General features: G+C 36.2%; 1 protein-coding gene across 2 annotated transcripts in view; it reads left to right on the top strand.

Annotated features, from left to right (window-relative positions):
• The window catches only part of DOK6 (docking protein 6), a 372,760-nt gene that overhangs the window by 106,959 nt on the left and 240,415 nt on the right, over positions 1–25,386 (top strand). For both annotated transcript variants that reach the window (XM_044242827.1, XM_044242828.1), the window contains exon 2: positions 1,934–2,041. In XM_044242827.1, the coding sequence (XP_044098762.1) occupies positions 1,934–2,041 (108 nt within the window). The remainder of the gene's footprint in view (positions 1–1,933; positions 2,042–25,386) is intronic.

The raw sequence follows: 25,386 nt of genomic DNA, 5'->3' as shown, positions 1-25,386 counted from the left end.
CAGACCTCACTTAGAGAACTCCCAAATTTGCAAACTAACACAAAGCTTTATTCATTTTCCACTGTACAAATTGCCTTTTCTTACATGTTTTCTTTTTCTACATTTATTACCTTAAATTTACTTAAAATATAAATACCTTTTTAAAGTTTAAAAGCAGAATCTATAATGCTAAATAAACCCATGTAGAATTGAGTCAAAGCCAAGCAAAGCATAAGCTGATATTATATTATAATCAGTATTCACATGTTTTTTAAATAGTATTTTACTGTGGGGGTGGAGACCAGTAAGGGGCCAAAAAGTAACAGAATGAGCTAAACACAAGTGTGGAGGAAGGGACACCAGCAGACCTGGGGGGGGGGTGTAATTTAACACCCTATTTCCAGGTGTGTGGTTAGGAATCCCATCACGGAGGAGGTGCATCTCTATCCAGGTAGAGAAGGAGAGACACACAGACCTGACGCAGAGCTCAAGGTTATCCTTTAGAGGCTTTTCGAAGGTAATAGGAAAGGAGCTAAGAAAGGCAGCAAGTGTAAAGTGAAAGTGTGTGCGTTGTTACTCTGTTCGTAATGCTTCTGTGAAAGGCCTCCTATGTAACTATTCTAAGAGTTCCTTTTCACATGGGAAACACTGTCTTCTAGTGAGTAACGAACAATGAAATTATATTTTGGAAATTATATTATCAAAATTATAATTTCTGTAAGAAATTATATTATCTGGCTGGTATTAGAAAAGAAGGAAGGGAGGGAGAGAAAGAGAGGAAAGAGGGGGAAGGAAGGAAAGAAGGAAGATAGGAAAGAAGAACTGGCAGGAAGGAAGGAAGGAAGGAAGGAAGGAGGAAAGAAAATAAGAGGAAACGGGAGGAGGGGAGAAAGAAGAAGAGAGGGAAGGAAGAAACACAATATAGCAACTTTGAAGTTTTGTCTTCCCTCAGTGCATTTATTAATGGCTATGGAGAATGTAGACTCTGGCAAAACTGTGCTATATATTAAAAATCTTAATTTGCATTTCTAAACCTCTCCAATGACTGAGATGAGACTCATTTTATTACTTTGCCTTAAATGTACCTGGGGAGGGAAGTTGACAGAGGGGCCAGGTTCAAAGTCCGATATTAATTGGTCCTATAAAACAGGGGCAGAGTCCAGGAATGATGTGTGTGTGTGTTGTGTGTGTGTGTGTGTGTGTGTGTGTGTGTGTATAATTGGTGGTCCTGCTTTTTTACTGAAAAGATATGTGCTCAGACAGAGGTGTGTGCAAATCCTGATACTGTCACACTGTTTTTATCCTAAAATGGAGATAAACTACCCCATGTTGTAGGTAAGAAGATCTAATGTGCATATAAATGTTTAGATGTAGTCCATATAAATAAACATTCAACAAATGCTAGTTACTGTAAAGTATAAAAGGGTAAGGCAGATGTTTCTATTATAAAAGCACCTATATTCCTGCTTTCTAAATTAACATATGAGCTTTGGGTCTTTTAAAGTAAATTAATCCTACAAGATAAGTTCATTTTTAGATGTGGTGACTTTTGAAAGAGAGAAAATAGAGCATTATGAAAGTGCTTAATCTTATAAGTTGTGGCTGCATTGTCATGGAAAGCAGAGGATTACCCTGTCACTGGCATGCTGAGATAAATATTTTATGTGGTATTGATACCAGATGATTTAATTAGATTAAAGACCATTGAAGCCAGCACATTGAAAACCTCATAAGATAAAATCTTTGTACCAAAAAAAGAGTCACTTTTATATTAAATATTATGTTCTTAAAAATTTGCTATAATTTTAATGAATAACCTGGTTAGGACTCAAAAACTGCTCTCTAAATACATTTAAAAAAATTTCTTTCCAGTGGATTAGTTGAATAAATAAATTCCTGGCATTATAAAACTCATGCAAAAAGATAGATAATCAGATCCTTCATTTGCTTTCAGATTTTCAGACGATGCTGGTTGGTTTTCAAGAAGGCTTCTAGTAAAGGACCCAGAAGGCTAGAAAAATTTCCGGATGAAAAGGCAGCATATTTCAGAAACTTCCATAAGGTAAGCCCCGGTGTTCGGAATCACTAGGGAATAAGCAGACCCTTGGCAACAACTCGTGGAGACATTTCTTTTGATCGATGAAATCCGCAGGGGCAAAACTGCATGACCAGTATAAAATGTCCCTGTTTTGATGAAATGCAAAAGTTATTTTTCTCCTTTATTTTAATCATCTGCTGTAAATGCCAGTGGTACCTCCGCAAAATGAAAGACTCGTTTTTATTGCTACTTTGCGAAATGAGATGACTCATAATTCAACCACATCATTTCCCAACGTGCTGAGTAGACGTTTTCCCTCTGTTCAGGTTAATTGTGCATTTGTTACTTTGATTTAAACTGTGGGCAATATTTAGGAGATAAAACTTTGGAGGCTGGTGTTAGCTATGCTAATGACTCTGCTAATGTGCACAGTAGTTGCTGTTTATAGCTTTAACAAGAAAGGATCATCAGATAGGCTGACGTGTAGGAGGTAGCCATACCGTCTATGAATTTTGATTCATTCTCATGAATCAGTTTACTAAGGATGGAAAGTATGTAGGAAATACCCCAGAATGATGTTCAAAATGCTGCCTAAAGTTGTCTTTGGTAATAATACCAAAATACAGTTAAGTATTTTATAATCACGTGGAGAATTCGTGGTCAGAACTCAGAATCGTGAACCGGTAACATGGTTTGTTGACCAAGCCTCAGTAAGCTCAGTAAAGAATCTAATTCCTCACGGTTGGTAATACAGAGTAAGTTACCGTGAATAACATAATGATTTTGTGGGGTTTATTTTATGGGATATGTATTTTATGTGTATTCCTCCTTTTATTAAAAACAGAGTGCTTCCTGGGGTACCTGGGTGGCTCAGTGGGTTAAGCCTCTGCCTTTGGCTCAGGTCATGATCTCAGGGTCCTGGGATCGAGCCCCTCATCGGGCTCTCTGCTCAGCAGGGAGCCTGCTTCCTCTTGTCTTTCTGCCTGCCACTCTGCCTACTTGTGAGCTCTCTCTCTAAAAAATAAATAAAATCTTAAAAAAACAAAACAAAACAGAGTGCTAGCCTGGGGCTGGGGGGTGGGAGTGATAACAGATGCAGCACAGAGGATTTTGAGGTCAGTGAAACGATCCGTTATGACACCATCATGGTGGATGTATGTCATCAGACATGTGTCCAGACTCGTAGAAGGTATGACACCGAAAGTGAACCTTACTGTAAAATACGGACTTTGGGTCATTATGCTGTGTCAAAGTGGGTTCATCAGCTGTAGCAAATGTCCCGCTCTGCTGTGGGCTGTGGGGGATGGGGGAAGCTGTGATGTGTGGAGGCTGACGGTGGAGGGAAAGCTCTGTACCTTCTGCTCAGTAGGGCTGTGGACCGAAAAGTACTCTCCAAAATAAAGTTTATTTTAGAAAGTAGATTTTTCTACAATATTTCCTAACTAATTCTATTACACAAATATCTAGCAATCATTTCTATTATATTCAGAGCTCTATCTGAAGGCTTAGCATTTGAATTCCTTTAACTCTTTATGAGGTATTCTCTATATTAATATAGACTTACTCTCAGAGAATCCAAGTTCAAGTTCCTGACTGGGCACTTACTGGCTCATGGAAGTTTGATTTTCTCATGACTACGAGTTATAGTACCTGTCTCTTCTGACGACTGTTTGAGATAGACTGTCCAAGACCAAGCAGCTCAGTGGCGCCTATTGTCATTATATGAAAAAGTACAGGAAGTTCTAAAGGTTCACTGGTGTTTTGTATTATGGTTATGATCATGGCAATATTTTTAAACCTGATTTGATGAAAAACTGCAAAGTGGTGAAATACGAGTCTGTAACTTTCGTTTTTGGGTAAAATTTTGGAAAGACTGAGCACACGGTTTACTCTGGATTCCTAGGCAGAACCCCCGCCCGCTGGTCAGGGGCGGATGCGGGCTGGAGGCTGGCCGGGCACTCGTGACTCAGGCACAATCCTCAAGAAGGAAAAAGATCCTCCTGACAAATAGAGTGTTGAGAAAGACCAAGAATCTTAATCACTTTAGTGCATATGTGGTGAGAACGTCTGAGATGGACTGTCTCATCAACTTTCAAGTAAATCACAGAACCATGAAACACAGTTACCATCCCATACGTTAGATTTCCAGAATTTACGCATCTTACCCTCTAACCGGTGGTGATGCAGATGCTAACCAACCTTGTTTTAGTAATCATTTCACAATGTACACATGTATCAAAAGATCACTTTGTACACCTTTAACTTACATAATGTTATATGCCAGTTATGTCTCAGTCGTAGAGCTGGAATAAAAAACATCTCAACGTTGCACAGTGGGTAGGATTGTAGGCTCTGGCATCGAGCATCCGTCTTTAAGAGCCATGTGTACTTGCAGAGGCTGTTTAATTTCCATGTACTTAATTTGCCTCCTCTGACAGATTAAGATCATAATAATATAACAGATTATGATGCAACAAAGATTATTGTAGGGGATGAAATAGTACTATAGGAGTATAATGAGATTAAATATAACAAGCTCTTATTAATGAATTAAACTGTGTAGCTAAGTACATAAGTACTTACTTGACATCTAGTAAATGGCAGTAAACATTAGCCGTTTGGAGTCCAGGCTAGGAGTGATGGTGACTTGGGTGAAGATGTTAGTGTTGGAGGGAGAAGGATGCCTTCCGGACATGGTCGGTGAGCGCCGACGGGATGTCCTTTGGGATTAGGTGTGGGCTGTTAGTGAAAGGTAGGTAGGACTCATGGAGGTTCCTGCGTTTGGGTCTGAGCAACAGAGAAGAGGGGGGTGAAATTCATGAAGCAAGGAAGACAAGGAGAGCAAGTTTTGAGTAAAAAAATCACAAGCCTTCACTGATTGGATATAGAAGAAATGGAAAAGGAAGGAGGAGGAGCCGCTGTGTTTTCCAGCCCGGGCGACAGAGGGGTGGTCCTGCCGTTACAGAGACGGGGACCCGCTGTAGAGGGGCCGTTCTCCGTTGGAAAGAAGAAGGCTTTCTTGGCACGTGAGGTTAGGTTTCTTTACGGTATTCAGAGAGATGTTTTCATTCAACAGTTAGAACTGCAGCCAGACTTACAGCAGATGCACAGGAGATCTACTGAATGGTGATGTGAAGGTGGGTGTGTATTAATGCCTCTCTGAGAGCTTGATCAGTGCAAAATAAAACGCTTTCCTCTAAAAGTCGTGGGATTTGGTACCAGCCTTACAGTGACATTCGGGGAGTTTTTGATAAACTAATTTCAATTCTAAGTTTATCGAGAGTTATAAATCAAATAAAAAATGCTGACATTTGACTCAAAATGAGTCAATCCAAAAATGATGGAAAATTATTTAAAATGGCACTTTAAAGGAAATGCAAGTGGAATAAATGCTAAAATACCAAACAGTAAAATTTATAGTAATTATTGAGACTGTTTAACCAGAACTTCCCAACTGAAAGTTTTAACAATTCTAGAGAGAGAATTGTTTATGTTACCAAAAGAGAAAAGTATGAAGAATACTGACGTTTGAAAAGGGAAGAGAAGAGAAGAGAAGACAGAACATTAGACGCTGTGGGACTTCCTCGTCCCTGAGGCTGCCCGTCCCTATAAACATGCCACCCCAGAGGTCAGATGGTGTTTATTTGTCCCAACCTTAAAAACTAGCCATCGAGGCAAAATAGCAGTCACAAATGTTCGTGATATTTTTATCCTGGCGTAGACTTTTGTTTCTGCAAAATCAAAGTGTGAACCATCACTTCCCATGACTTCTTCCATGAATCCTTTTTTTGAGGAAAGCTGTCTCCCTCTGACAGGTGAGTAAAAGGAGATCTCTTTATGAAAAGGCTGACCTATTTAAAATCTCTCTTTTCCTTTGAGCAGTTCATGTTCAGTTCAAATCTTGGAACCCCAGAATTGGAAAAAAAAATCATCTTCATTTTCAAGATAGCTTAAAATAGGCTAGTCTGGATTTCCCCAATTGTTCTATTTATTAATTATTAAGTATTTTAACTTGTGATTATTCAGTTGTCTTGATACACCTTAAAATTTGCTGTAGCGCTCAATAGCAATAAATGAAAATAATCCATCAAATGAGTGAAATGTGTCCAGCCTTAGTGAGAGACTTATGAACAATAGCTAAGGACAGAATTATTTCTTTGCCAGCTTTAACTTTGTGCTGTGCTCTATCTGGAACATACATATTGTAAGGCTTATGAGTATTAATGGTCCCATTTAGACATTTGATATGTTTACTGTGAGAGAGATCTTGCTGCATAAATCAATTTTTATATGAAACGGCTATAAAATGGTATATACTTTTTTTTTTTTTACCTCTTGGTAGAAAGAAATTTGAAATTCAAATCACTAGCTGCTGAAGGAAGTTATTAAAAATGCATTAGGGTTGAAAATGTAGCTGTATATAATTGTCATAACAGATATTCAAAACAAATTTATCCTCAATGAAAACTGAACCAGAGCAATTTACATAGAATCAGCTAATAAATTTTCCTTAATTTTCTAAGCAGATGAAAAAGAAACAGTTCATAGAAATTTTAATAAAATAAATATGAGTGCTGTCTGTAGGGAGGAAAGTATAAATAAAATCCCTGAGAAGGGTGAATGAAGATGGAACGGTGTGAATTTCCTGGGATGAGGACTACATGAGCGAGAAAAGCAATGTCTGTATTGGGACCAATCTTATTTCTAAATCCCCTGCAACCTGACATTGAAAACATCATTTTGTTCTATCCGTTTTACTCATTTTTGGAGTTGTCGGTATTTATCTTTATGTAAAGCAAACATCTGAGAAACTTGGGGAAAAGATGAAGACATCCTTATGGAAAACAGCCACCTGGAAATAGAGCATATCCGTAAAGTTAGGAGCAAAACCATAGATTTGTGTATAAACAGCACACATGAACAGTGTGTAATGTTGAAAGCTTTCATTTTCATTCCAGTGGCTCTCTACTTGGATGAGCACACACTTGGTGTGATGTGAAGAGTGTTCAAAGGTTTGGTGTCTCTTAAAATTTGAATATATAAATTTACTTAATTTATATAATATTTTAAAATATTAAAGTCTTTATATGGCTAATGCTGGAAGGTCCCAGAGTGATAATCGTTCACATTAGGGTATCATCCATTTTTTTGTTCATTCATTCTTCATTCATTCATTTATTCATCTATCTGTAATAATCTCTTATCTTGAAGAGGCCTCAGGGTTGTTTTGTTTTGTTTTGTTTTTTATTTTTAGCATAAGCTCCTGTTAACACACACATTGGTTCCTGGGACTGTCACACATCAACCCACAATCATTTATTTATTGCTTTTTTCATAGTATCTGATCACATCTAATGACTCAGAAAAGATTCAAAGAAATGGAATATGAAAAGTTGTTTTTTGTGTAGAATGAAAAGAAGGGGTAAAATGCTCACAACACACCCCTGTGTGGTGTCTCTGGCAGAGATGCGTGGGACGTGAGGACGGGCAGTTCTAAAGCCGGAGGCGGGCGAGAGAGATCAGGCGACAAGACCCGCAACTGGAGGGCGTCCGCGAAGTTGTGCTTGCGAGACAGTTGGGAACTTCCCGAGTTAGACTTCATCTTTATCGTATTTGAATCAAGGTCCATTACAATTTTACAACATCTACGATATCTCCAATAAGAATCACTCCGTGCAGTTTCAGGATGCCACAGAAAACAGATCACTCGGCAATCAGAATTTTTGTTGATAACCTATTGCTCCGTAACAGGTATCTGTTCAGTAAGAAATAGGCATCACACTCTTAGAAAACATCCGTAAGGCCAATCTGGGCTTGACTTAGAGTATATAGAAGTATAATTTATGTTAGAAAAATTATTGTCTTTATCTGATTTTTGAAACTATCCAATTGTGTGAGAAGCAATCATCCATAATGGTACTACATCAGAAAAAATGGTAATATGAGCTAAACAATATCTTTCTCTCACTCTGCTATCTGTAAAATGCAAGTAATAGCATAGCTCACAAAGTGAGGTGATAAAATCTCATGTGAGCTACTATGTGGCCCGTAAAACAACTGTGGTTGTAAAAGGCATTTCTTCCTCAGATTTTGCATCTATGAAACCGGGGAAATAACTCATACCAACTTTAGAACAATTTTGAGACCAATTTGCATGATAAAGTAACTTGTAATTTCAAGCACGTCATTTTATGTGGTCAATCAGATAGTAATTTGAGAAGGACTCTTCAATAGCACAACCCCATTATGACTATTTCCATCATTTGTGAAGCATTTTCATATTTATTTAATGGATTTAGATCCCACGCTCTTTACTATTTCAGAATACCGTCAGTGCATTTGGGGTTTTAAAAATCTCTTTTCCCCAGCGTCTGGCTAATTGTGCAGTATCTGACCGATGCAACAGGAGACATGCTTATTGCATAATGTTCCTGAGAATAAATTGTTTTTCTGTCATTAATGGAAAATTACATTATTCCACAGATAATGAATGCATATTCATTTATGAATGACAATTTGAAAAATATTTCCATGAGAACTCATTCTCTTAATACTTTTACCTCACCATAGATATCTATCTAGAAACTTTTATTTTATAAAATAGCAATGCTGTTTTATATTTACTTAATTTATATAATATTTTAAAATATTAAAGTCTTTATATGGCTAATACTTCTACATAAAAACGGAGATAGAATTTGAATATGCCATCAACAATCCAAGATTAAAAATCAGTAGCAGCCACTAAATTGATTTTGATTAGAGAACAGTTTCTTAATTTAGGGAACCATGGGTTTTGAGATTCAGTGGAATCATCAGTTTTGATGATAACTGGTGCATTTGTTCTGCTCAGCTGTCATTGTCACACACAACGTGACCTCTGGCAGAAATGGTGGGATTAGGGAAATATAATTTTGTTTGTTTGTTTTGTTTTGTTTTGTTCTGTTTTTGTTTTGAGACAGAGAAAGAGAGAGGTCATGTTTGCTTAAAAATACAACTATTTTCTCCTACTTCTCCTTTTCTCTCATCTCTCTTTTAATCAAGTTAATCGTATTACAGATGCAGTGTACTAGAAAATTAAATTTTAGCCTGATTTGCAGTAGCCTGGAATTTTCCACTAATCCTCTCTATCCTTTCATGAGAGGACTGTCTTGATGTAAGCTTGGAGCTACCATGCTATTCTCCTGGTCTTCGAGCTGGTACAGCCGACTCTGAAAGTGGTCCGAAAAGTCAACTTTTCTTTTATGCCTGTTCCATTTTGCAAATAAACCAATGGGGTTAGACCCATCATTATTACCGAAGGTTGCCGTTGCGTCATGAACAATAATTATAGGACAGTTTTCATTTTCTGTTGTTGCGCAACAAATTACTACAATTTCAGGAGTTCGAAAAACGCCTGTTTCTAAGCTCACTACCGTATGGCTGGTTTCTCTGCTGGGGATTTCAAGGGCCCTGAAGTTAGTTGCACTGAGTTATCTCATGGCTCTAGAGAAAAGTCTGCTTCAAAGTTCCTGATGCAGTTGGTGATTTTAGTTCCCCAGAGCTGCGAGACTTGCTGGCTCCAAGAAGGGGTTGCTCTCAGCCCGGGGAGCTACCTGAAGTCCCTGACATGCTCGGCTCTTTCCCTCTCCAGTACAGCACGGGCATCACACACTTTTTCCAGCTTTGACTCTCTGCCACGTCTTCTGTGACCAGCTGGAGGAAGAAACCCTACTTTTAAAAAGTTCCCATGACTAGGTCAGGTACATCGAGAGCCGCTGTGTTGTAATCTAACTTTAGTGGTGTATCGTTTAAATTTTCAGGGTTGTTTTTGTTTGGTTGGTTGTTTGTTTTTAATTTCTGGGTTATTTTTAATTTGGGAAGGAATTTTTTTAGGCTGGTAAAGTGAGACAGCCATTTTCCTTCATGGTGTGTAGGAGGTCTGTCCATTAAAGACGTTGTATTTGAAGTGAAGCATGATGCGACTTGGACATTTCACGCATGGGGTTTCATTTAATTAAGTGCTAATTCGACACCCATCTGTAATTCACTTCTTCCTTTCCCATCTCCACCCTAGAGATCACTTTTTTACACTTTGATCACTTTTGTACACTTCCTGCAGTTAGACAAGTACATTTCTGGCTAATGAAATGTAGATTTAAGCCTGCTGGAAGGGATAGAAAGGATTTTGGGGTTCTGATATGGCCAGCAATATCCCTTATTCCTTTTCCCTAAATGGAAAGCTTGATAGTTGGAAATGCAATAGCCATTCTGCGCCCAGGAGGAGATGGGCATAAGAGAAATGTGAAGAGAAGGACAAATATTTGGGCTTGAGATGCTTCCTCTAATGTCATCAAACCACTGGACCAACACTAATAACTGCCTACTTCAGAGTTCTTAATGTGAAAAAAAAATAGGTCCTCTTTGTTCAAATCAGTGTCCAGCAAACTTTTATCTGTGAAGGGCCAGATAGTAAAAATTTTAGGCTTTACAGATCTTAAGGTCTCTGTTGCAGTTCTTCAACTCTGCACTTAATAGTACCTTAAATAGCCAGAGACGATGTGTGAACAAATGGTTATGGTTTTATTCTGATAAGACTTTATTTACATAAATGGGCGATAGACCACATTTGGCCCAGAGGCCACAGTTTATATCCCCCAGATTTCAATCACCATTAATTGGGTTCTTCTATTACTTGAAACTATATATTTTTAAAATTTTCTTAAAAAAATAATAATGTTGGATATCATGTCTAGATGCTCTAAGTCTATAGAGAAACCTTAGCTCAACATGATTGGTAGGTAGCTAATGGGTCACACCTAGAATTGGTCACAAGCCTAGGAAAGTAACCCTAATCTCCTTCAGCTTTTTTATATTCTTTGGAATGATGTATATTAATGATCATACCAATACTCTTTTCCACTCTGTGTCCGTTATTAGAGGAACATAATTAGGCCCATTAGTTATGTTAAGTGGTATCATATACCAAGCCGCAGACAGCCAGGCTGAAGACTAATTCAGAGCAGGGGTAAATTGTAATAGGCATGTAATTGTTAATAGTGGTTGACTCACTAGAATTTCACACATCACTCAGTTGACTTTTTTTTGGGGGGGGTTGGGGTAGGGGGGTGTCTCTTCTTCCTTCTCTCCCTCCCTCCCTCCTTTTCCTTTCTGCTTCAGGCATAGTTGGACTCCGCTGCAGATTGAGTTTGTTGTACTACTTGATGGCTGCGATCATCATCCCTTTCTGTAATATTTGATCATTTATCTTCTTCCTATCCTAAACCCTCTTTATTCCCCTTCCTCTATAGATAATCATCATAAGTATGATGGGAAACTGTAGGATTCTTATAAATGTGTACTGTTGATTTCTTGAACATGTACTGCATTGTTAATTCCCTTAAGTACTGTTGTGTTATAACTTTCCGTGTTTCTTATTTTTATTCGTGCTGCATTATGGCTTTTAAGACCCATCTGCATTTCTATGTGTCCATTTGCCGGTTGCTTCTGACTGCTACATGGTACCCTATAGTTTGCATCCATTATATTTTACTTTTCCATTTTCCTAGTGGCAGAAACTAGATCGCTAGAACTTCTCATTATCTCAAACAGTACAGTAATTAAGATTTTTGTACTGTGTTTTTATGACCCAATGTGAGAAATTTTCTGGGATATATAAAAAGAATGAGATCGTTGTGTTAAGGATACATGAATACTTAAATATGTACTGCCAGATGACTTTCCAGAATGCGTCTCCATTCTTCACATGCACAGGATGTGTGAGGGTTCTGTATTCTCACATTCTTATTGATACTTTCCATTATTTACTGACTTCTCCAAATCTCGTGTGTGTAAAGTGATAAGCAGTTGTGTTTTAACATGCATTTTCCTATTCCCAATTAATTGAAAAATTCTCCCTCTGTCTGTTTGCTTTCGGGGTTTATTCTTCCAAGAATTCCCCAGTCCCATCCTTGGTCCACTTTCCTACCAGAGTTCCTGCATTTTTCTTGCTGTTTTGTAATGTTTCTTTGTCTATTCTAAATATTAGATTACTTTACTATTAGACATTGTAAATAATTTCTCACCTCTGTTATCAGTCTGTAACTTTATGGAGCCCTTCATGAAACCAAGATTTGCAAATTTGGATGTTTTCAATTTTTTTCATCGGTTGGGCTTCATTTGGTCCCTTCCTTAAGAAATCCTTTCATCGCAAAGATATGTTATCCTCCATTTTATTCAGTTAGCATTATGGTTTTGCCTTCGGTAATTTTGCCTTTCATCTATCCAGTATCCAGATTTGGATATGGAATTAAGAACTCCATTTGTAGAAATAGTTGGGGGTGAGCTTTCACTAGTCCATCTATTAAACTTCCTATCTTTTCAGTTATGACGGCAGCATACATGACATGCGCATTTTCCTCTGATTTCTCTGTTCTGTGCCGCTTGTTTGTCCTAGCGCTAGCCTGGCTCTTGTTCTAGATGACCATGGTGTCACACCGTGGGACATTTGGTGAGGCATTTGCTCCCCCTACACTCAGTTCTCATTCTCTGATGTTACTCTGGCAAATTGTCTCAGAACATGTAATGTTCTTTTTTTATTCAGCTTCTCATTTCTTTACATTTTTCTCCAACAAAATCCCTTGATAGTTTATAATTTTTCTTGTTCTTGTGAAGGTATTATTTTACTTTAATTTCTAATTAATGATTATTAGTAGAGAAATCCTGTTGGAGTTTTTTTGTGTGTGTGTTTACTATAATTTGACAATATTGTTGAATGCTTTTGTTGCTTCTAATAGTGTATTTTTCTGTTGACTCTGTTAGTGTTTGTATGTCAGTAATGACATTTATTTTTTTGCTTGTTTCTTTTTTTTTTTTTTTTCTTTCCTTTCCGTACTCCCAGGACCTATTTACATTAAGGCAGGGATAGACAGGGTACCTACATGTTTCTGCTAATAAATGAAATGTGTCTAATGCTTACATATGAAGTAAAATATATTTTGGCATTTAACCTTTTAAACAATGAAAATTCCTTTCCTTTCTTGATATGGCAAAAGTTACTTTCTCACAAAAGATGTTGAAACCTAATCAATGATGTAATGTTTTATCTATTGAGGTAACCATGTGATTTTTTTTTCTCATGTAATCTATCAATTTTGAGAAATACATTTGGACACTTTCTGATGTAAACTATACTTTTACTCCTGAAATAAACCTTACTTACATGTTGGGATTTGTTTTTCATTACTGACTTTTTTGGATTTTTGGTATCTTATTTTAGGATCAATATTAGCCCAGACTCAGAAAGCAAAAGCAGGTTTTTGCTTTTTTTTTTTTTTTTTTTTTTTGCTTTTTTTTTTCCTCTTGGAATAGTTTGCAGAGAGTATTAATTAATCATACCTTACAAGTTTGGTAAAGCTCAATTATGAAGGAGTCTAGAAATGGGCTACTTGGAGATGAGTATATTGTTTCGTTCAAGTTTTCTAACTTTTTTTTCTGCCACCATTTTGGCATTTTATATTTTTCTAGATATATATCCTTTCATCAGTGTTTTCAAACTAATTAGTATTTATTTGTTTTCAAGCTTCTTATTAATATTTAGATTTTTTGTTTGTTCAATTTTCACCTTTTCATCTTGTACTTAATCCATCTCCACCTTCTCTCTTTTGCTTTCATCAAACTCGCCACAAGTCCCTTTTACTAATCCTTTCAAATGGATCTTTTGCTTTCATGAAACTTCTCATTTTTTTCTTCTTCATTTCAGTGATTTCTGTCATTGTCTTTATGATGTCTTTCTTTATTGAAATGCTGTTTTTCCACCCTGAACGTGCACGATCTCGTCTGATCTCGGAAGCTAAGCAGGGTCGGGCCTGGTTAGTACTTGGATGAAATGCTGTTTTTTTAACTTTTTCAGTTGAATGTCTGAGTTCATTCTTTTCAACCTTCTGTATTCATGAAAAATATTTTTAAAGACATGTTTTTTATGCACTTCTTTCTCAGTGTCCCTCAAATCTTAATATGTACTGCTTTGTTGTCATTAAAGTGTATCTTGTAATTGAACTGATAATTTCCTTTTTAACTCAGATGTTCTTAGAAATGTGTTATTCCTTATTTATATATGTAGAATATTTAATCATCCATTTACTATAAGTTGTAGTTATATTATATTATGGGTGTATACTGTAATTTATATAGCTTGGGTCTTTTGAGTTTACTAATACTATTTTATCATCGGATACCTGTTCAATTTTTATAAATAATCCATATGTACTAGGAAAGAAGCATATATATGTTTTGTCATCGATAGTAGGTATGAGTGTGTAGGTCTATATAAACAATGTAAAATAACTTGACTCTATTGATTTTATTCGGCAGAACTTCCATATCTTTGCTTATGAGTGATTAACTATTCATCTCCCTGGTGAACTGTCAGATAATTTTGTCACCTGTGGTTATAATTTGTCCTTTTTAAAATTAGTTGTTTTTTTTTTAAATTTTATTTATTTATTCGACAGACAGAGATCACAAGTAGGCAGAGAGTCAGGCAGAGAGAGAGGAGGAAGCTGGCTTCCCGCAGAGCAGGGAGCCCGATGTAGGACTCCATATCAGGACCCTGGGATCATGACCTGAGGCGCAGGCAGGGGCTTAACCCACTGAGCCAACCAGGCGCCCCTAAAATTAGTATATATATTAGTATATATACATAGCATATTGTGGAGCTGTGTGGACTTTTGATTAATGACAAATTTAAAAAAGAAAAAAGAAACACATATTTAATACTTTTTGGTAGGTCATGATGAACAGTGAAGTATCCTTGCTTTTTAGGAAACTAGTATCTTATTAAAGAAATGGGGCTCTACAAATTTTTCTGATTTTTTGGTCATTTTTATCTTCAGTTAAGGCTACTAACTTTGTAACAATTGGAGCAATTTATCTTCAAGTAATTCTGTGTAATTTTATTAGTTTCGTATGGCTGGCCTAACAAACTACCTCAGACTCCATTCTGAAGATGACAGTTATTTTCTCACAGCTGGACACTGGAAGTCAGAAATTCAGGTGTCAGCAGGGCTGCACCCCTACAAAACTGGAAGGGGGGCAGCCTTGCTTACCTTTTCCAGCCTCTGGGGGCTCTGGGTGCTTCTGGGTTGTGGCATCATCATTTCCGTCTTAGCCTCCACCTTCCCATGTCCACCGTGCCCTTGTCTCAACCCTCCCTCCGCTCTTCTCCTGTAAGAACATGTGTCATTGGATTTAGGGCCCACTCTGAATCCAGGATCATCTCCTCCAACGTCCTAATTCAATTACATCTGCAGAGAACTTTGTCCCAAATAAGGCACACTTGAAGATTCTGGGGGTTAGTGAAGACTTCAAGATATCTTTTGGGAGCTATTTTTCAACCCCATACAATAATGAAGGGATTTAATTTTGTACATCTGCTAAGAAACATTATCGTAGCCAGCGAGTTGCTGTTAGGTCTGTGTAGTAAAATTGTAACTCTCAAAATAAGAATAGTATTATAGCTGACTGAGCTGTTTCATGCCTTTCTGTTCTTAGAGTCAGTGAAACATGTTATTAGACACGCTAAATTTATACTGGGGAGAGAGGGGAGAGGTTGAAGGGGAGGGAGTGTAGGAAGGGAACTAGAAGAAGGAAGGAGGGACAAAAGACAGAAAGAAGTACAGAGATTTCCTGTTTTAGTGTTTATTTTCTTATGTATTCGTTTTCTGCATTTCTTAGACCTGAAAATAGTTTATGTTTATGTTTTTAAAATAGGCCACCTGAAAATAATTTAGGGGTAATAAGGTAGTGAGTTTTCCAATTATTTCTTTTGTCATCCTTACAATTTGAGTCTCTACTGTAGTTGAAGACACTTTCCTGTAGTAACTTCTTGATTAGCAGTTATTTGCCATTAATAAATTACATAAATTGGTGAGAAGAGCACTAGTCAGAGAAACAGGAGGCATGGCCCTGATTCTGGTCATTGCTTTAACTTACTGTGTGATGACCACCCAGATAGGGATGGCCACTTCCATTGTTAAATGAAGAAAGCCCAGCAGTAAGTTTGCTTTCTTAATTAGGAAGTTTTTGGCTGCAAGTAACAGAAAAGCCAGATCAAATGACTTACAGTGGAGTACTGTGACAGATGACAGCATGGCTAGAAAAAGAAACTGGCTTTAGGATTGGTTGACTCAGTACCTCTTGTTCAAGAATGAAAATTAAAGACCTGTTCCCCTGCCCCCATCTCTACTCTGCTACCCTAGGATTGCCCTCCTCTTTAACTGGTAGAATGATAGCTGTAACATTCCTGAATTATGAAATCTAGACAACACACTGGAGAAGAGGGATGGGTTTAGCCCGAGGCTATATTAGAAAACATTCATCAGAAACCACCAGAAAACTTCTGTGCACATCTCATTAGTCATATTTCAGTCATATCCTTTTTCCTAAGCCGGTCATGAACAAGGAGACCATCAGCCAAAGAATAACAAGTCCTACCATGGTACTTGGGGTGAGAAATACCCACTGGGGCACTTGAGCTGTGTGAGGCAAGGGCAGATAGCTGAACAAAATAGCGTTCAGGTATGAAGGAAGGAGCTGGAACTGTATGCTGTATACACAACCAATGGTGACTATCATAGTTAATTCTAGTTCTACTAGAATTCTGTCTATAATCACTCTTTTCTAGAGACCTTAAATTTTTCAAAGACGTAAAAACAGAGTTCGTAAGTATTGACAACACAAATGCTACAGTAATCAAATAGTAAATGTTGGAGGACTATATCACAGCACATAATATCAGAGCATGGAGACATGGGGGGCTTAAAGAATGAATTATATTGATTTTCTTAGTATTATACATTCCTATTTTTCAGTGACAGGAGACAAATATAAAGAAGCAGATACTGGAAAACTGATGTAAATTCTACTAGAAAGAAGCAATTATAAAATTTCTTTGGAAATGATGCAGTGTAGTGGATATAATGTATAGGGTAATACCAATATTTAAATTCTTATTATGAAAGCTTAGGACTTAAGCATGGAGAGATTGAGATTTATTAATTGGAATAATTTTAAAATTTAGTAAAATACCCATCTTCTTTTCTTACTAGAAAAATAAGTATTCCTCATTCTAATGAAGTGATAGTGAATAAAGTTAAATGAATAATAAAGTTAATAAAATAAACATTCTGTTAAACCAGTTTCTAAAATGTACCATCTTGTTCTCAAAAATAAAAACTTTGACTTAATTAAAACAGCCAGATTAGTAAAATACCAGGATTAATAGAATTATTAGTAAATTAGTAAGAAGAGAGAGTACAATTTATTGTATAATTCATTTGATTCTACTTTTAAAAAGTCTGAATGTTAACTTGCTTTCACTTTTCATACAGTTAGATTTATAGAAAGAAATCGAGCACTTAAATAGACAAATATCCAATCTCAATTGTCATGATAGCAAATTGATAAAACTTACCTTAAGGGGCCCCTGGGTGGCTCAGTGGGTTAAAGCCTCTGCCTTTGGCTCGGGTCATGATCCCAGGGTCCTGGGATCGAGCCCCACATCGGGCTCTCTACTCAGTGGGGAGCCTGCTTCCTCCTCTCTCTCTGCCTGCCTCTCTGCCTACTTGTGATCTCTGTCTGTCAAAAAATAAATAAATAAAATCTTAAAAAAAAAGGTTACTTTAAAACGCAAAGTAATTTCAGTGTACGTGCCTTTTCACCTTGATCCTTTACTCATGTTTTAATTGGGTTATTTGGGTGTTTGTTTTTGCTATTGAGTTACACCCTTGTACATGTTGGATATTATTCTCTTAATTTGTTTGCAAATATTTTCTCCATCTGTAGATTGCCTTTTCATTTTGCTGATTATTTCCTTTGCTGTGCAAAAGCTTTTTTATGAGTACCATATGATTTCATGGAATCTTAAAAAAAAAAAGAATAAACAATCAAATAAAAAGCAGAATCATACTTATAAATACAGAGAACAAACTGACGGTTGCCATAGGTGACCGGGGTCAGGGGATGGGAAAATGGTTGAAAGGGAGAGGGGGATACATACTTCCTGTTACGGAATGAATTAAAAATCTCAGGAATAAAAGAGCAGCATAGGGAATATAGTCCATGGTATTGTAATAGTGTTGCCTGGTGACCAATGGTAGCTTCCGTTCTGGTGAGCATAGCACAGTGTACAGAGTTGCTGAATCACCACATTGGATATCTAAAACTAAGGTACCATTGTGTGTCAATTCTACTCAAATTAAAAAAATAATAAAAATAAAAATAAAAATATAAGTAAAAAAATACTTCCAAATGCACTTTATAAACCCGACATTATTATGATCCCAAAGCCAGACAGAAACACCACAAGGAAATAAAACTACAAGCTAATATCTCTGATGAATGTAGATGCAAAAATCCTCCATAACCTAACAAAAATCCTCCATAACCTAACAAACCAAATTCAACAACACATCAAAAAGACCACATACCATGTCCAGGTGGGATTTGTTCCTGGGTTTCAAAGTTGGTTTAACATACATAAGTCAATCCGTGTGCTACACCACCATTTTTTTTATGAAAGATAAAAAATACACAGTCATCTCAATAGATGCAGAAAAAGCCTCTGACAAAGTTTAACATCCAATCATGATTTTAAATAAACCTCTCAACTAAATATGTATAGAAGGAAATTTCTTTAACAAAATAAAGATGTTTATGAAAAGCTCACACCTAACATCATAGTCAGTGGGGAGAAACTGAAAACTTTTACTCTAGGATCTATTTCAAAACTGGGATGCCTCCTCTAACCACTTCTATTCTACTATTCTACATATTACAAAGTACTAGAAAGAGCAATTAAACTAAAAAAGGCATTAAAATCAGAAAGAAAGAAGTAAAATTATTTCCGTTTGTTGATGACATGAACTTATATCTAGAAAATCCTATAGAGTCTATTAAAAAAAATCATAAAACTGGGGCGCCTGGGTGGCTCAGTGGGTTAAAGCCTCTGCCTTCAGCCCAGGTAATGATCCCAGGGTCCTGGGATCGAACCCCACATCCAGCTCTCTGCACAGCGGGGAGCCTGCTTCCTCCTCTCTCTCTGCCTGCCTCTCTGCCTGCTTGTGATCTCTGTCTGCCATATAAATAGATAAAATCTTTTTGAAAAATAAATAAATAAATAATTTTAAAAATCTTAAAACTAATAAATGAATTGAGTAAAGTTGGAGAGTACAAAATCAGCATACAAAAATCAGTTGCCTTTCATTATACAAACAGTGATCATTTCAAAAAGGAAATAAAGAAAATAATCCCATTTCTAATAGCAGCAAAAAAATAAATAAATAAATAAATAAATAAAACACTTCGAAGTAAGTTTTAACCTGGGAGGTGAAAGATCTGTCATTGAAACTATAAATCACTGATGAAAGAAAGCAAAGAAGATACAGATGGAAATATCTTGTGTTCATAGATTGGAAGAATTCGTATTGTTAAGATGCATATACCACCCAAAGTGATATATAGACTCAATACAATCTCTATCAAAATTTCAATGACATTTTTCACAGAAGCAGAAAAGAAACAGTTCTAAAATTTATATGGAATCACAAAAATCCTGAATAGCCAAAGCACTTTTGAAAAAGAAGAACAACACTTTAGAAATCACACTTGTTCATTTCCAGTTATTTTGGAAAATATAGTAATTGAAAGCTGTAGTAATTAAATGGCATAGAAACAGACACATAGGCCAATAGAAAAACAAATATATTTTTATGTACACATGCAAAGAGATGAAACTGAACTCTTACACCATATACAAAAATCAACTCAAAATGGATTAAAAACTTAAATGTAAAACCTAAAACCATAAAATCCCTAGAAGAAAACACAGGGGAAAGTTACTTGACATTATTCTGGGAAAAGACTTTTTTGTTTTGTTTTTCTGTTTTGCTTTGTTTTGTTTTAAAATGACACCAAAACCTCAGGCAACAAAAGCAAAAATAAATAAGAAAATAAGAAAAGTAAATACAAAACCATTGTATTCTTAACACCACGGACTTGCCCATATAAATAAATATACAAATATGTATGCTAATTTTATTTTTATTTTACTTAAGAATGGCTTGATGAGAGAGAAAAGTGATTACTTTTATGAAATCTAGATGCTTAAGTACATCTTTTTAATATTCTGTTGGGGAAAAAATGGCAAGAACTCCTAAAAAACACTTCTGCTACATACTGACGTGCAGTGGTTTTCCCCAGTAGGAGGAGTGGCAGGATTGTTGAAGTTACAGCAAAATAGTTCATTTCTTTTCAAAGAACACCTGTTTTAAAGATAGTCATTGAGAAACTGTGGTCATTTAGATTTGGGTGTCAGACATTTTCTCAAAAATGAACCCATCTTTAAGGAAAACAACTGACAATATTTATCAACAACGCTAAAATTTAAGGTTTCAAGTGAAAATTGGGAAACCCTCTGTGCATTTTGGAGCTCGTCAACTTCTCAGAACTTAACTGATTTTTGTGTGGAAATCGAGGTTGCTATTAATGAATATTTTTATATTAATAATGAAATATGGCAATGTAAGATCTTCATAACTCAGCACACCAATATTTTCCCAATGACCAAGGTTGAAAATAGTTCTGTGGATTTTAATGCAACAGAGTGTAAAAGCATATGACGTGACTCTGCATGACATAAGCTTTAAGAAAGCGGTGGTCAAGTTTGGAGATAGAATCAAAGACAAATATCCACAATTGGCTCAAATGCTCTTAAATTATTCTTCCCTTTTACGACCTCACGTCTGGGTGAGGTCTTGTTTCTGTATATGCTTGATCAAAACAATGTATTGCATCAGACTGAATTCAGAAGCAGGTATGAGTTTCAGACTGTCTTCTGTGAGGCCAGACTTTAAGAGTTTTGCAAGAATGTGAAAATACTGGCATTCTTAACCTATTTGGGAAATTTTTTACTCTAAAATAGTATGTGTGTTATCATGCAGTGAGTTTAGAATTTTTTCTAAACACACAAATAAACATTTAATAATTTATATTTTAATTTCCCTCGTGGTGATCATTGATAGATACAACCCACGTGAGTAAAGTAGGACAGGGGAGCAATTCTTGGGAGGTGTCTCTGTGTAGAGAGACAACTTTAAAATCCAGGTGCCCTGTCTACAGACTTGTTGTAGAAATACAGATGTTATTCATCTATGCTCCGTTAGCTCTGTTTTTAATTGTTTCATAGGGTTTGTCACTGTTGTTTGTGATCTTATCACCCCAACTAAATTATGAAGTCCTACAGAAAAAGGTTATGTGTTCCATCTTTGAACTTTCTGACTTTATCACCAGGAATTCCTTAGGGATTCCTCCTTGGAATGAAAATTAAATAGCACCAGTTAGCAAAGTCGTTATTTAGGTATGTTTATATGTGGGTTTTAATTGTATTACTTAATAAGACCTTTACATTACGGACCATGGCATTTATTGACTTAGACCTGGACAGCCTGAATCTTTTGAAAGTAACTTCCCTCAGATTAAATTCTGCTCATTTCGTATTTATTTAAAGTAACTATCTCTTTTATTAAACTTTGATTGTATTTTGTGCTTTTATAGCCATGTGAATAATCAGGATATAGAAATAAACATATTGATACATATTATTGAAATGCTCTAGGAGTTCAGAATTTTAATAAATCTTGATTATTTTTATATCCCATTGACAGGTTTTAGACTAATACAGACATGTTTATTTTGAAAAAATAATGAATACTGATATTCTGAAAATAAATAAATTAATAAAAAAATGTTAAGATATTCATTTTAATGAATGAATTTCTTTCATTCATCTAAGATAATACAGAGTTCCTTCCCTGGTAGTAAATCCACAGAATACTGAAAGGGAAAAGTGAGGGGAAGAGATTCAGATATATTAGATCTTGACCTCAGTTGTTGTGATTCACAATACTTGTTAAAATGTGTTTTGAATTAAAGAGCAGTTCTGGAGATAACCTTCTTAAAACGACTTCTGGTACGATATGACAACATTTTATAATTTAGTGTAACACTTGAACGTCCTAACCAAGACAGCGTGAGAAGCAGAATTTTGTCCTCCTCATGAGTATTTGCTTTCCTGGCATCTCTTTAAGGTCAGAGCATCGACTGGAGTGCATAGCATCACACTACTGATCAGCAACAAAGAGTCTTGCACTGTTCTGGAAACCAGTGTAACAATGTCTGCTTGAAGAGGTTGTCTGCATTTCCAAATGTAAATTTTACAGAAGAGCAAACACGGTGTTCACAATACCTCATCTGACAGATTGCCTAAGGCACAGAAGTTAGAAAATCCCTAGTGTCTGCTGCATTTTCTAAACTATTCATTAATTTGTTTTGTTGATTTTTGCCATGAGAGAACAAAAAAGATGGGACCCACAGTATCTGTTCTAATATTCTTTTATATTTGTAAATAAAATACTTGGGAATGGCCCTTGAGGAGAATAATAAATGTTTTTATGATATTGTTTTGTACAACTGGGTGTTACACATGATGTAGCTTAGAAAGTATATCACTTTCATGCTCACCTGCATAAATTGCATAAATTCTTGGGCAACACATAATCTTCATTGCTTTTAGACTCTGCTAAATTCTGGCAAGATCCTTTGTTTAGCTAAAATTAATAACACTTGAGAATAATATCTCTTCTTCAAATATAACTTCAGTGTGCTATGTTAAAACAAAATTTAGCTTAAATATTGTGTGAGTCACTTGTCAAACCATTTAAAAATTCAAGAGTTTAACTTTATTTGAGAATATGCTTTTAGGTACTTTAAATATAATATGTGAATCAATTTTCCAAAAAAAAAAATTCTCATCTTTCTTTCCAAGGTATTAATCCTCAGAAACTGTAGGATATTGATGTCTAGTTTTTCTTTCCTGGAAAAGGAAATGAGTATTTTCAGATACATAGATATATAACCTAGATACAAAAAGGGGGGGGTGCCTGGGTGGCTCAGTGGGTTGGGGCCTCTGCCTTCAGCTCGGGTCGTGGTCCCAGGATCCTGGGATCGAGCCCCGCAATGGACTCTCTGCCCGGCGGGGAGTGTGCTTCCCCCTCTCTCTCTGCTTGCTGCTCTGCCTACTTGTGATCTCTGTCTGACAAAGAAATAAATAAAATCTTTTTTAAAAAAAGCATATAATATGCATGTGTACATGTATTTGGATATATGCATAAATATGAAACATTTTGTAGATTATTTTGCTTAAAACCACTCATCTTACGATTTTAATTTTGCATGTTAATCTTAATGAGATAATTACAAGTAAGAGAAAAGTAAATATCAAAAGAAGGCTATATTAAAATTAGCTTCTCTCTGGGGTGCCTGGGTGGCTCAGTGGTTAAGCGCCTGCCTTCCACTCAGGTCGTGATCCCAGGGTCCTGGGATCCAGCCCCATGTGAGGATCCCTGCTCAGTGGGAAGCCTGCTTCTCCCTCTCCCGCTTCCCCTGCTAGTGTTCCCTCTCTCACTGTCTCTGTCTCTGTCAAATAAATAAATAAAATCTTAAAAAAATGAAATAAAATAAAATTAGCTTCTCAGTATTGAGACAGAACTGTAAATTCATTGTGACAAAGAATAAAAGGGCTCCTCTGGACAGCTTACACAGCAACCCCCAGTAGTCATTATTTTATGAGGCTGAAAGTCTAGGTTTCCCTAGGTTTCTATAGTCTAAACTAAAACCACAGATTTTAGAAGGGAATGTGACAGAGAACACCAGCCTCTTTAAAAAGTAGCCACATAGTTATAATTCACAGACATTATTTTCCATAACATGGGTATAATTTTTGATCACGAATTGATCCTTTTAACTATTTTGATACTATCATGTCCTCATCAATATTGGGGGTATCATCTTCAAAAATGGAGGACTCAAATTTTAAAAATATATGAAATGTATCTATACCTTTTTTTTCCACATAGAATACTAGTTGGCAACTGATCGTTCTTCTGGGATAGCATTTCAAGTCATGAATGGACTTAAGTCTTTCCCTTGAGCAAAATTCTCCATTTGTAGTTAGAGCATGTGCCCTAAGGTGACAAACACTGATCATGCATTAAGCAAATCAAAACTGGTACTCTTGTCAAGACAAGGGAAATACCCAGTTCCTGCCCGTGCCAGCCGACCTCTCTGACCTCAGGTGGGGAGCACTGAGAAACACTTGTAAAGTCCAAAACCCAGACCTTATCTTAGGACTAAAAAATGCTTCCCCTCCCCGCACACCTCATTGCCACGCCAGTAGGGGCCTCATTATGGCAATTCTTTTGACCCAACACATCATGTCTGGCTATGAAGAAAAAAATTACAAGAAAGGAGAAAAGTTAGAACCGTATAAAATGCACAATTAGAATAAGACAATCCAGAAAAAGAGTAGAAGACAAAATAAGAACAAAGAGTAAGGACAACAAACAGAAAACGGTAACAAATATGGCAGATATTAATACAGCTTTATCAACAATCACTTTGAACATCATCAGTCTAGAAAGAGATTATCAGAGTGGATCCAAAAACAAGATCCAACTATATGTTTTGAAAAAGAAACCCACTCTAAATATAAATACAAAGATTAACAGTAAATGGATATTGAAAAATATACCATGCTATCATTAATCAAAAAATATAATTTGAAAATTCATTAAAAATATAACACACTAACATTAATTTTAAAAGGGGGTAGCTATTTTAATTTAAACAAAGAAGAGTTCAAAGTAAGGAAGATTATTAGGGATAAAGAAAGTCATTACATATTGATACATTGGTCAATCCTACAAGAAGCCATGACAATCTTTAGTGTGTGTGTGCACCGAAAATAGCATCAAACCACTGAGTCAAAAATTGACAGAACAACAAAGAGAAATAGATGCATCCACTTTCATAGGTGGAGTCTTCAGTACCCCTTCCTCACAAATGGACAGGTCCAGCAGGTAGAAAATCAGTAAGGATCCTGTTGAACCGTCAGTCAACCGGAAATAGTGGACATCTATAGACAACATCAACAAACAACAGAACACATTCTTCCAACTCATGTGGAATGTTCAATGAAGATACACCACATTCTGGGCCACGAAACATATCTATACAAATATAAAAGAATAGAAATCGTACAATATCTGCAATGAGACCACAATGGAATTAAACTGGAAATCAATGATGGCAAGGTAGCTGGAAAATTCCCAAATGTGTGGAGATTAAACAGCACAGTTTTAATCAATACGTGAGTCCAAAAAGAAACCTCAAGAGAGATTTTTAAATCTTTAAACTAAGTGAAAATGAGAGCGAACCTGTCAAATCTTTTTGTCAGAAGAAATAACATTCAGCATGTTGACAAGTAGATTTAAGAA

This window comes from Neovison vison, chromosome 3 (assembly GCF_020171115.1).
Source record: "Neovison vison isolate M4711 chromosome 3, ASM_NN_V1, whole genome shotgun sequence".
Classification (NCBI taxonomy): Eukaryota; Metazoa; Chordata; class Mammalia; order Carnivora; family Mustelidae; genus Neogale; species Neogale vison.
Note: the sequence above shows the minus strand (reverse complement) of the source record. Positions and strands in the feature narration are given on the sequence as shown.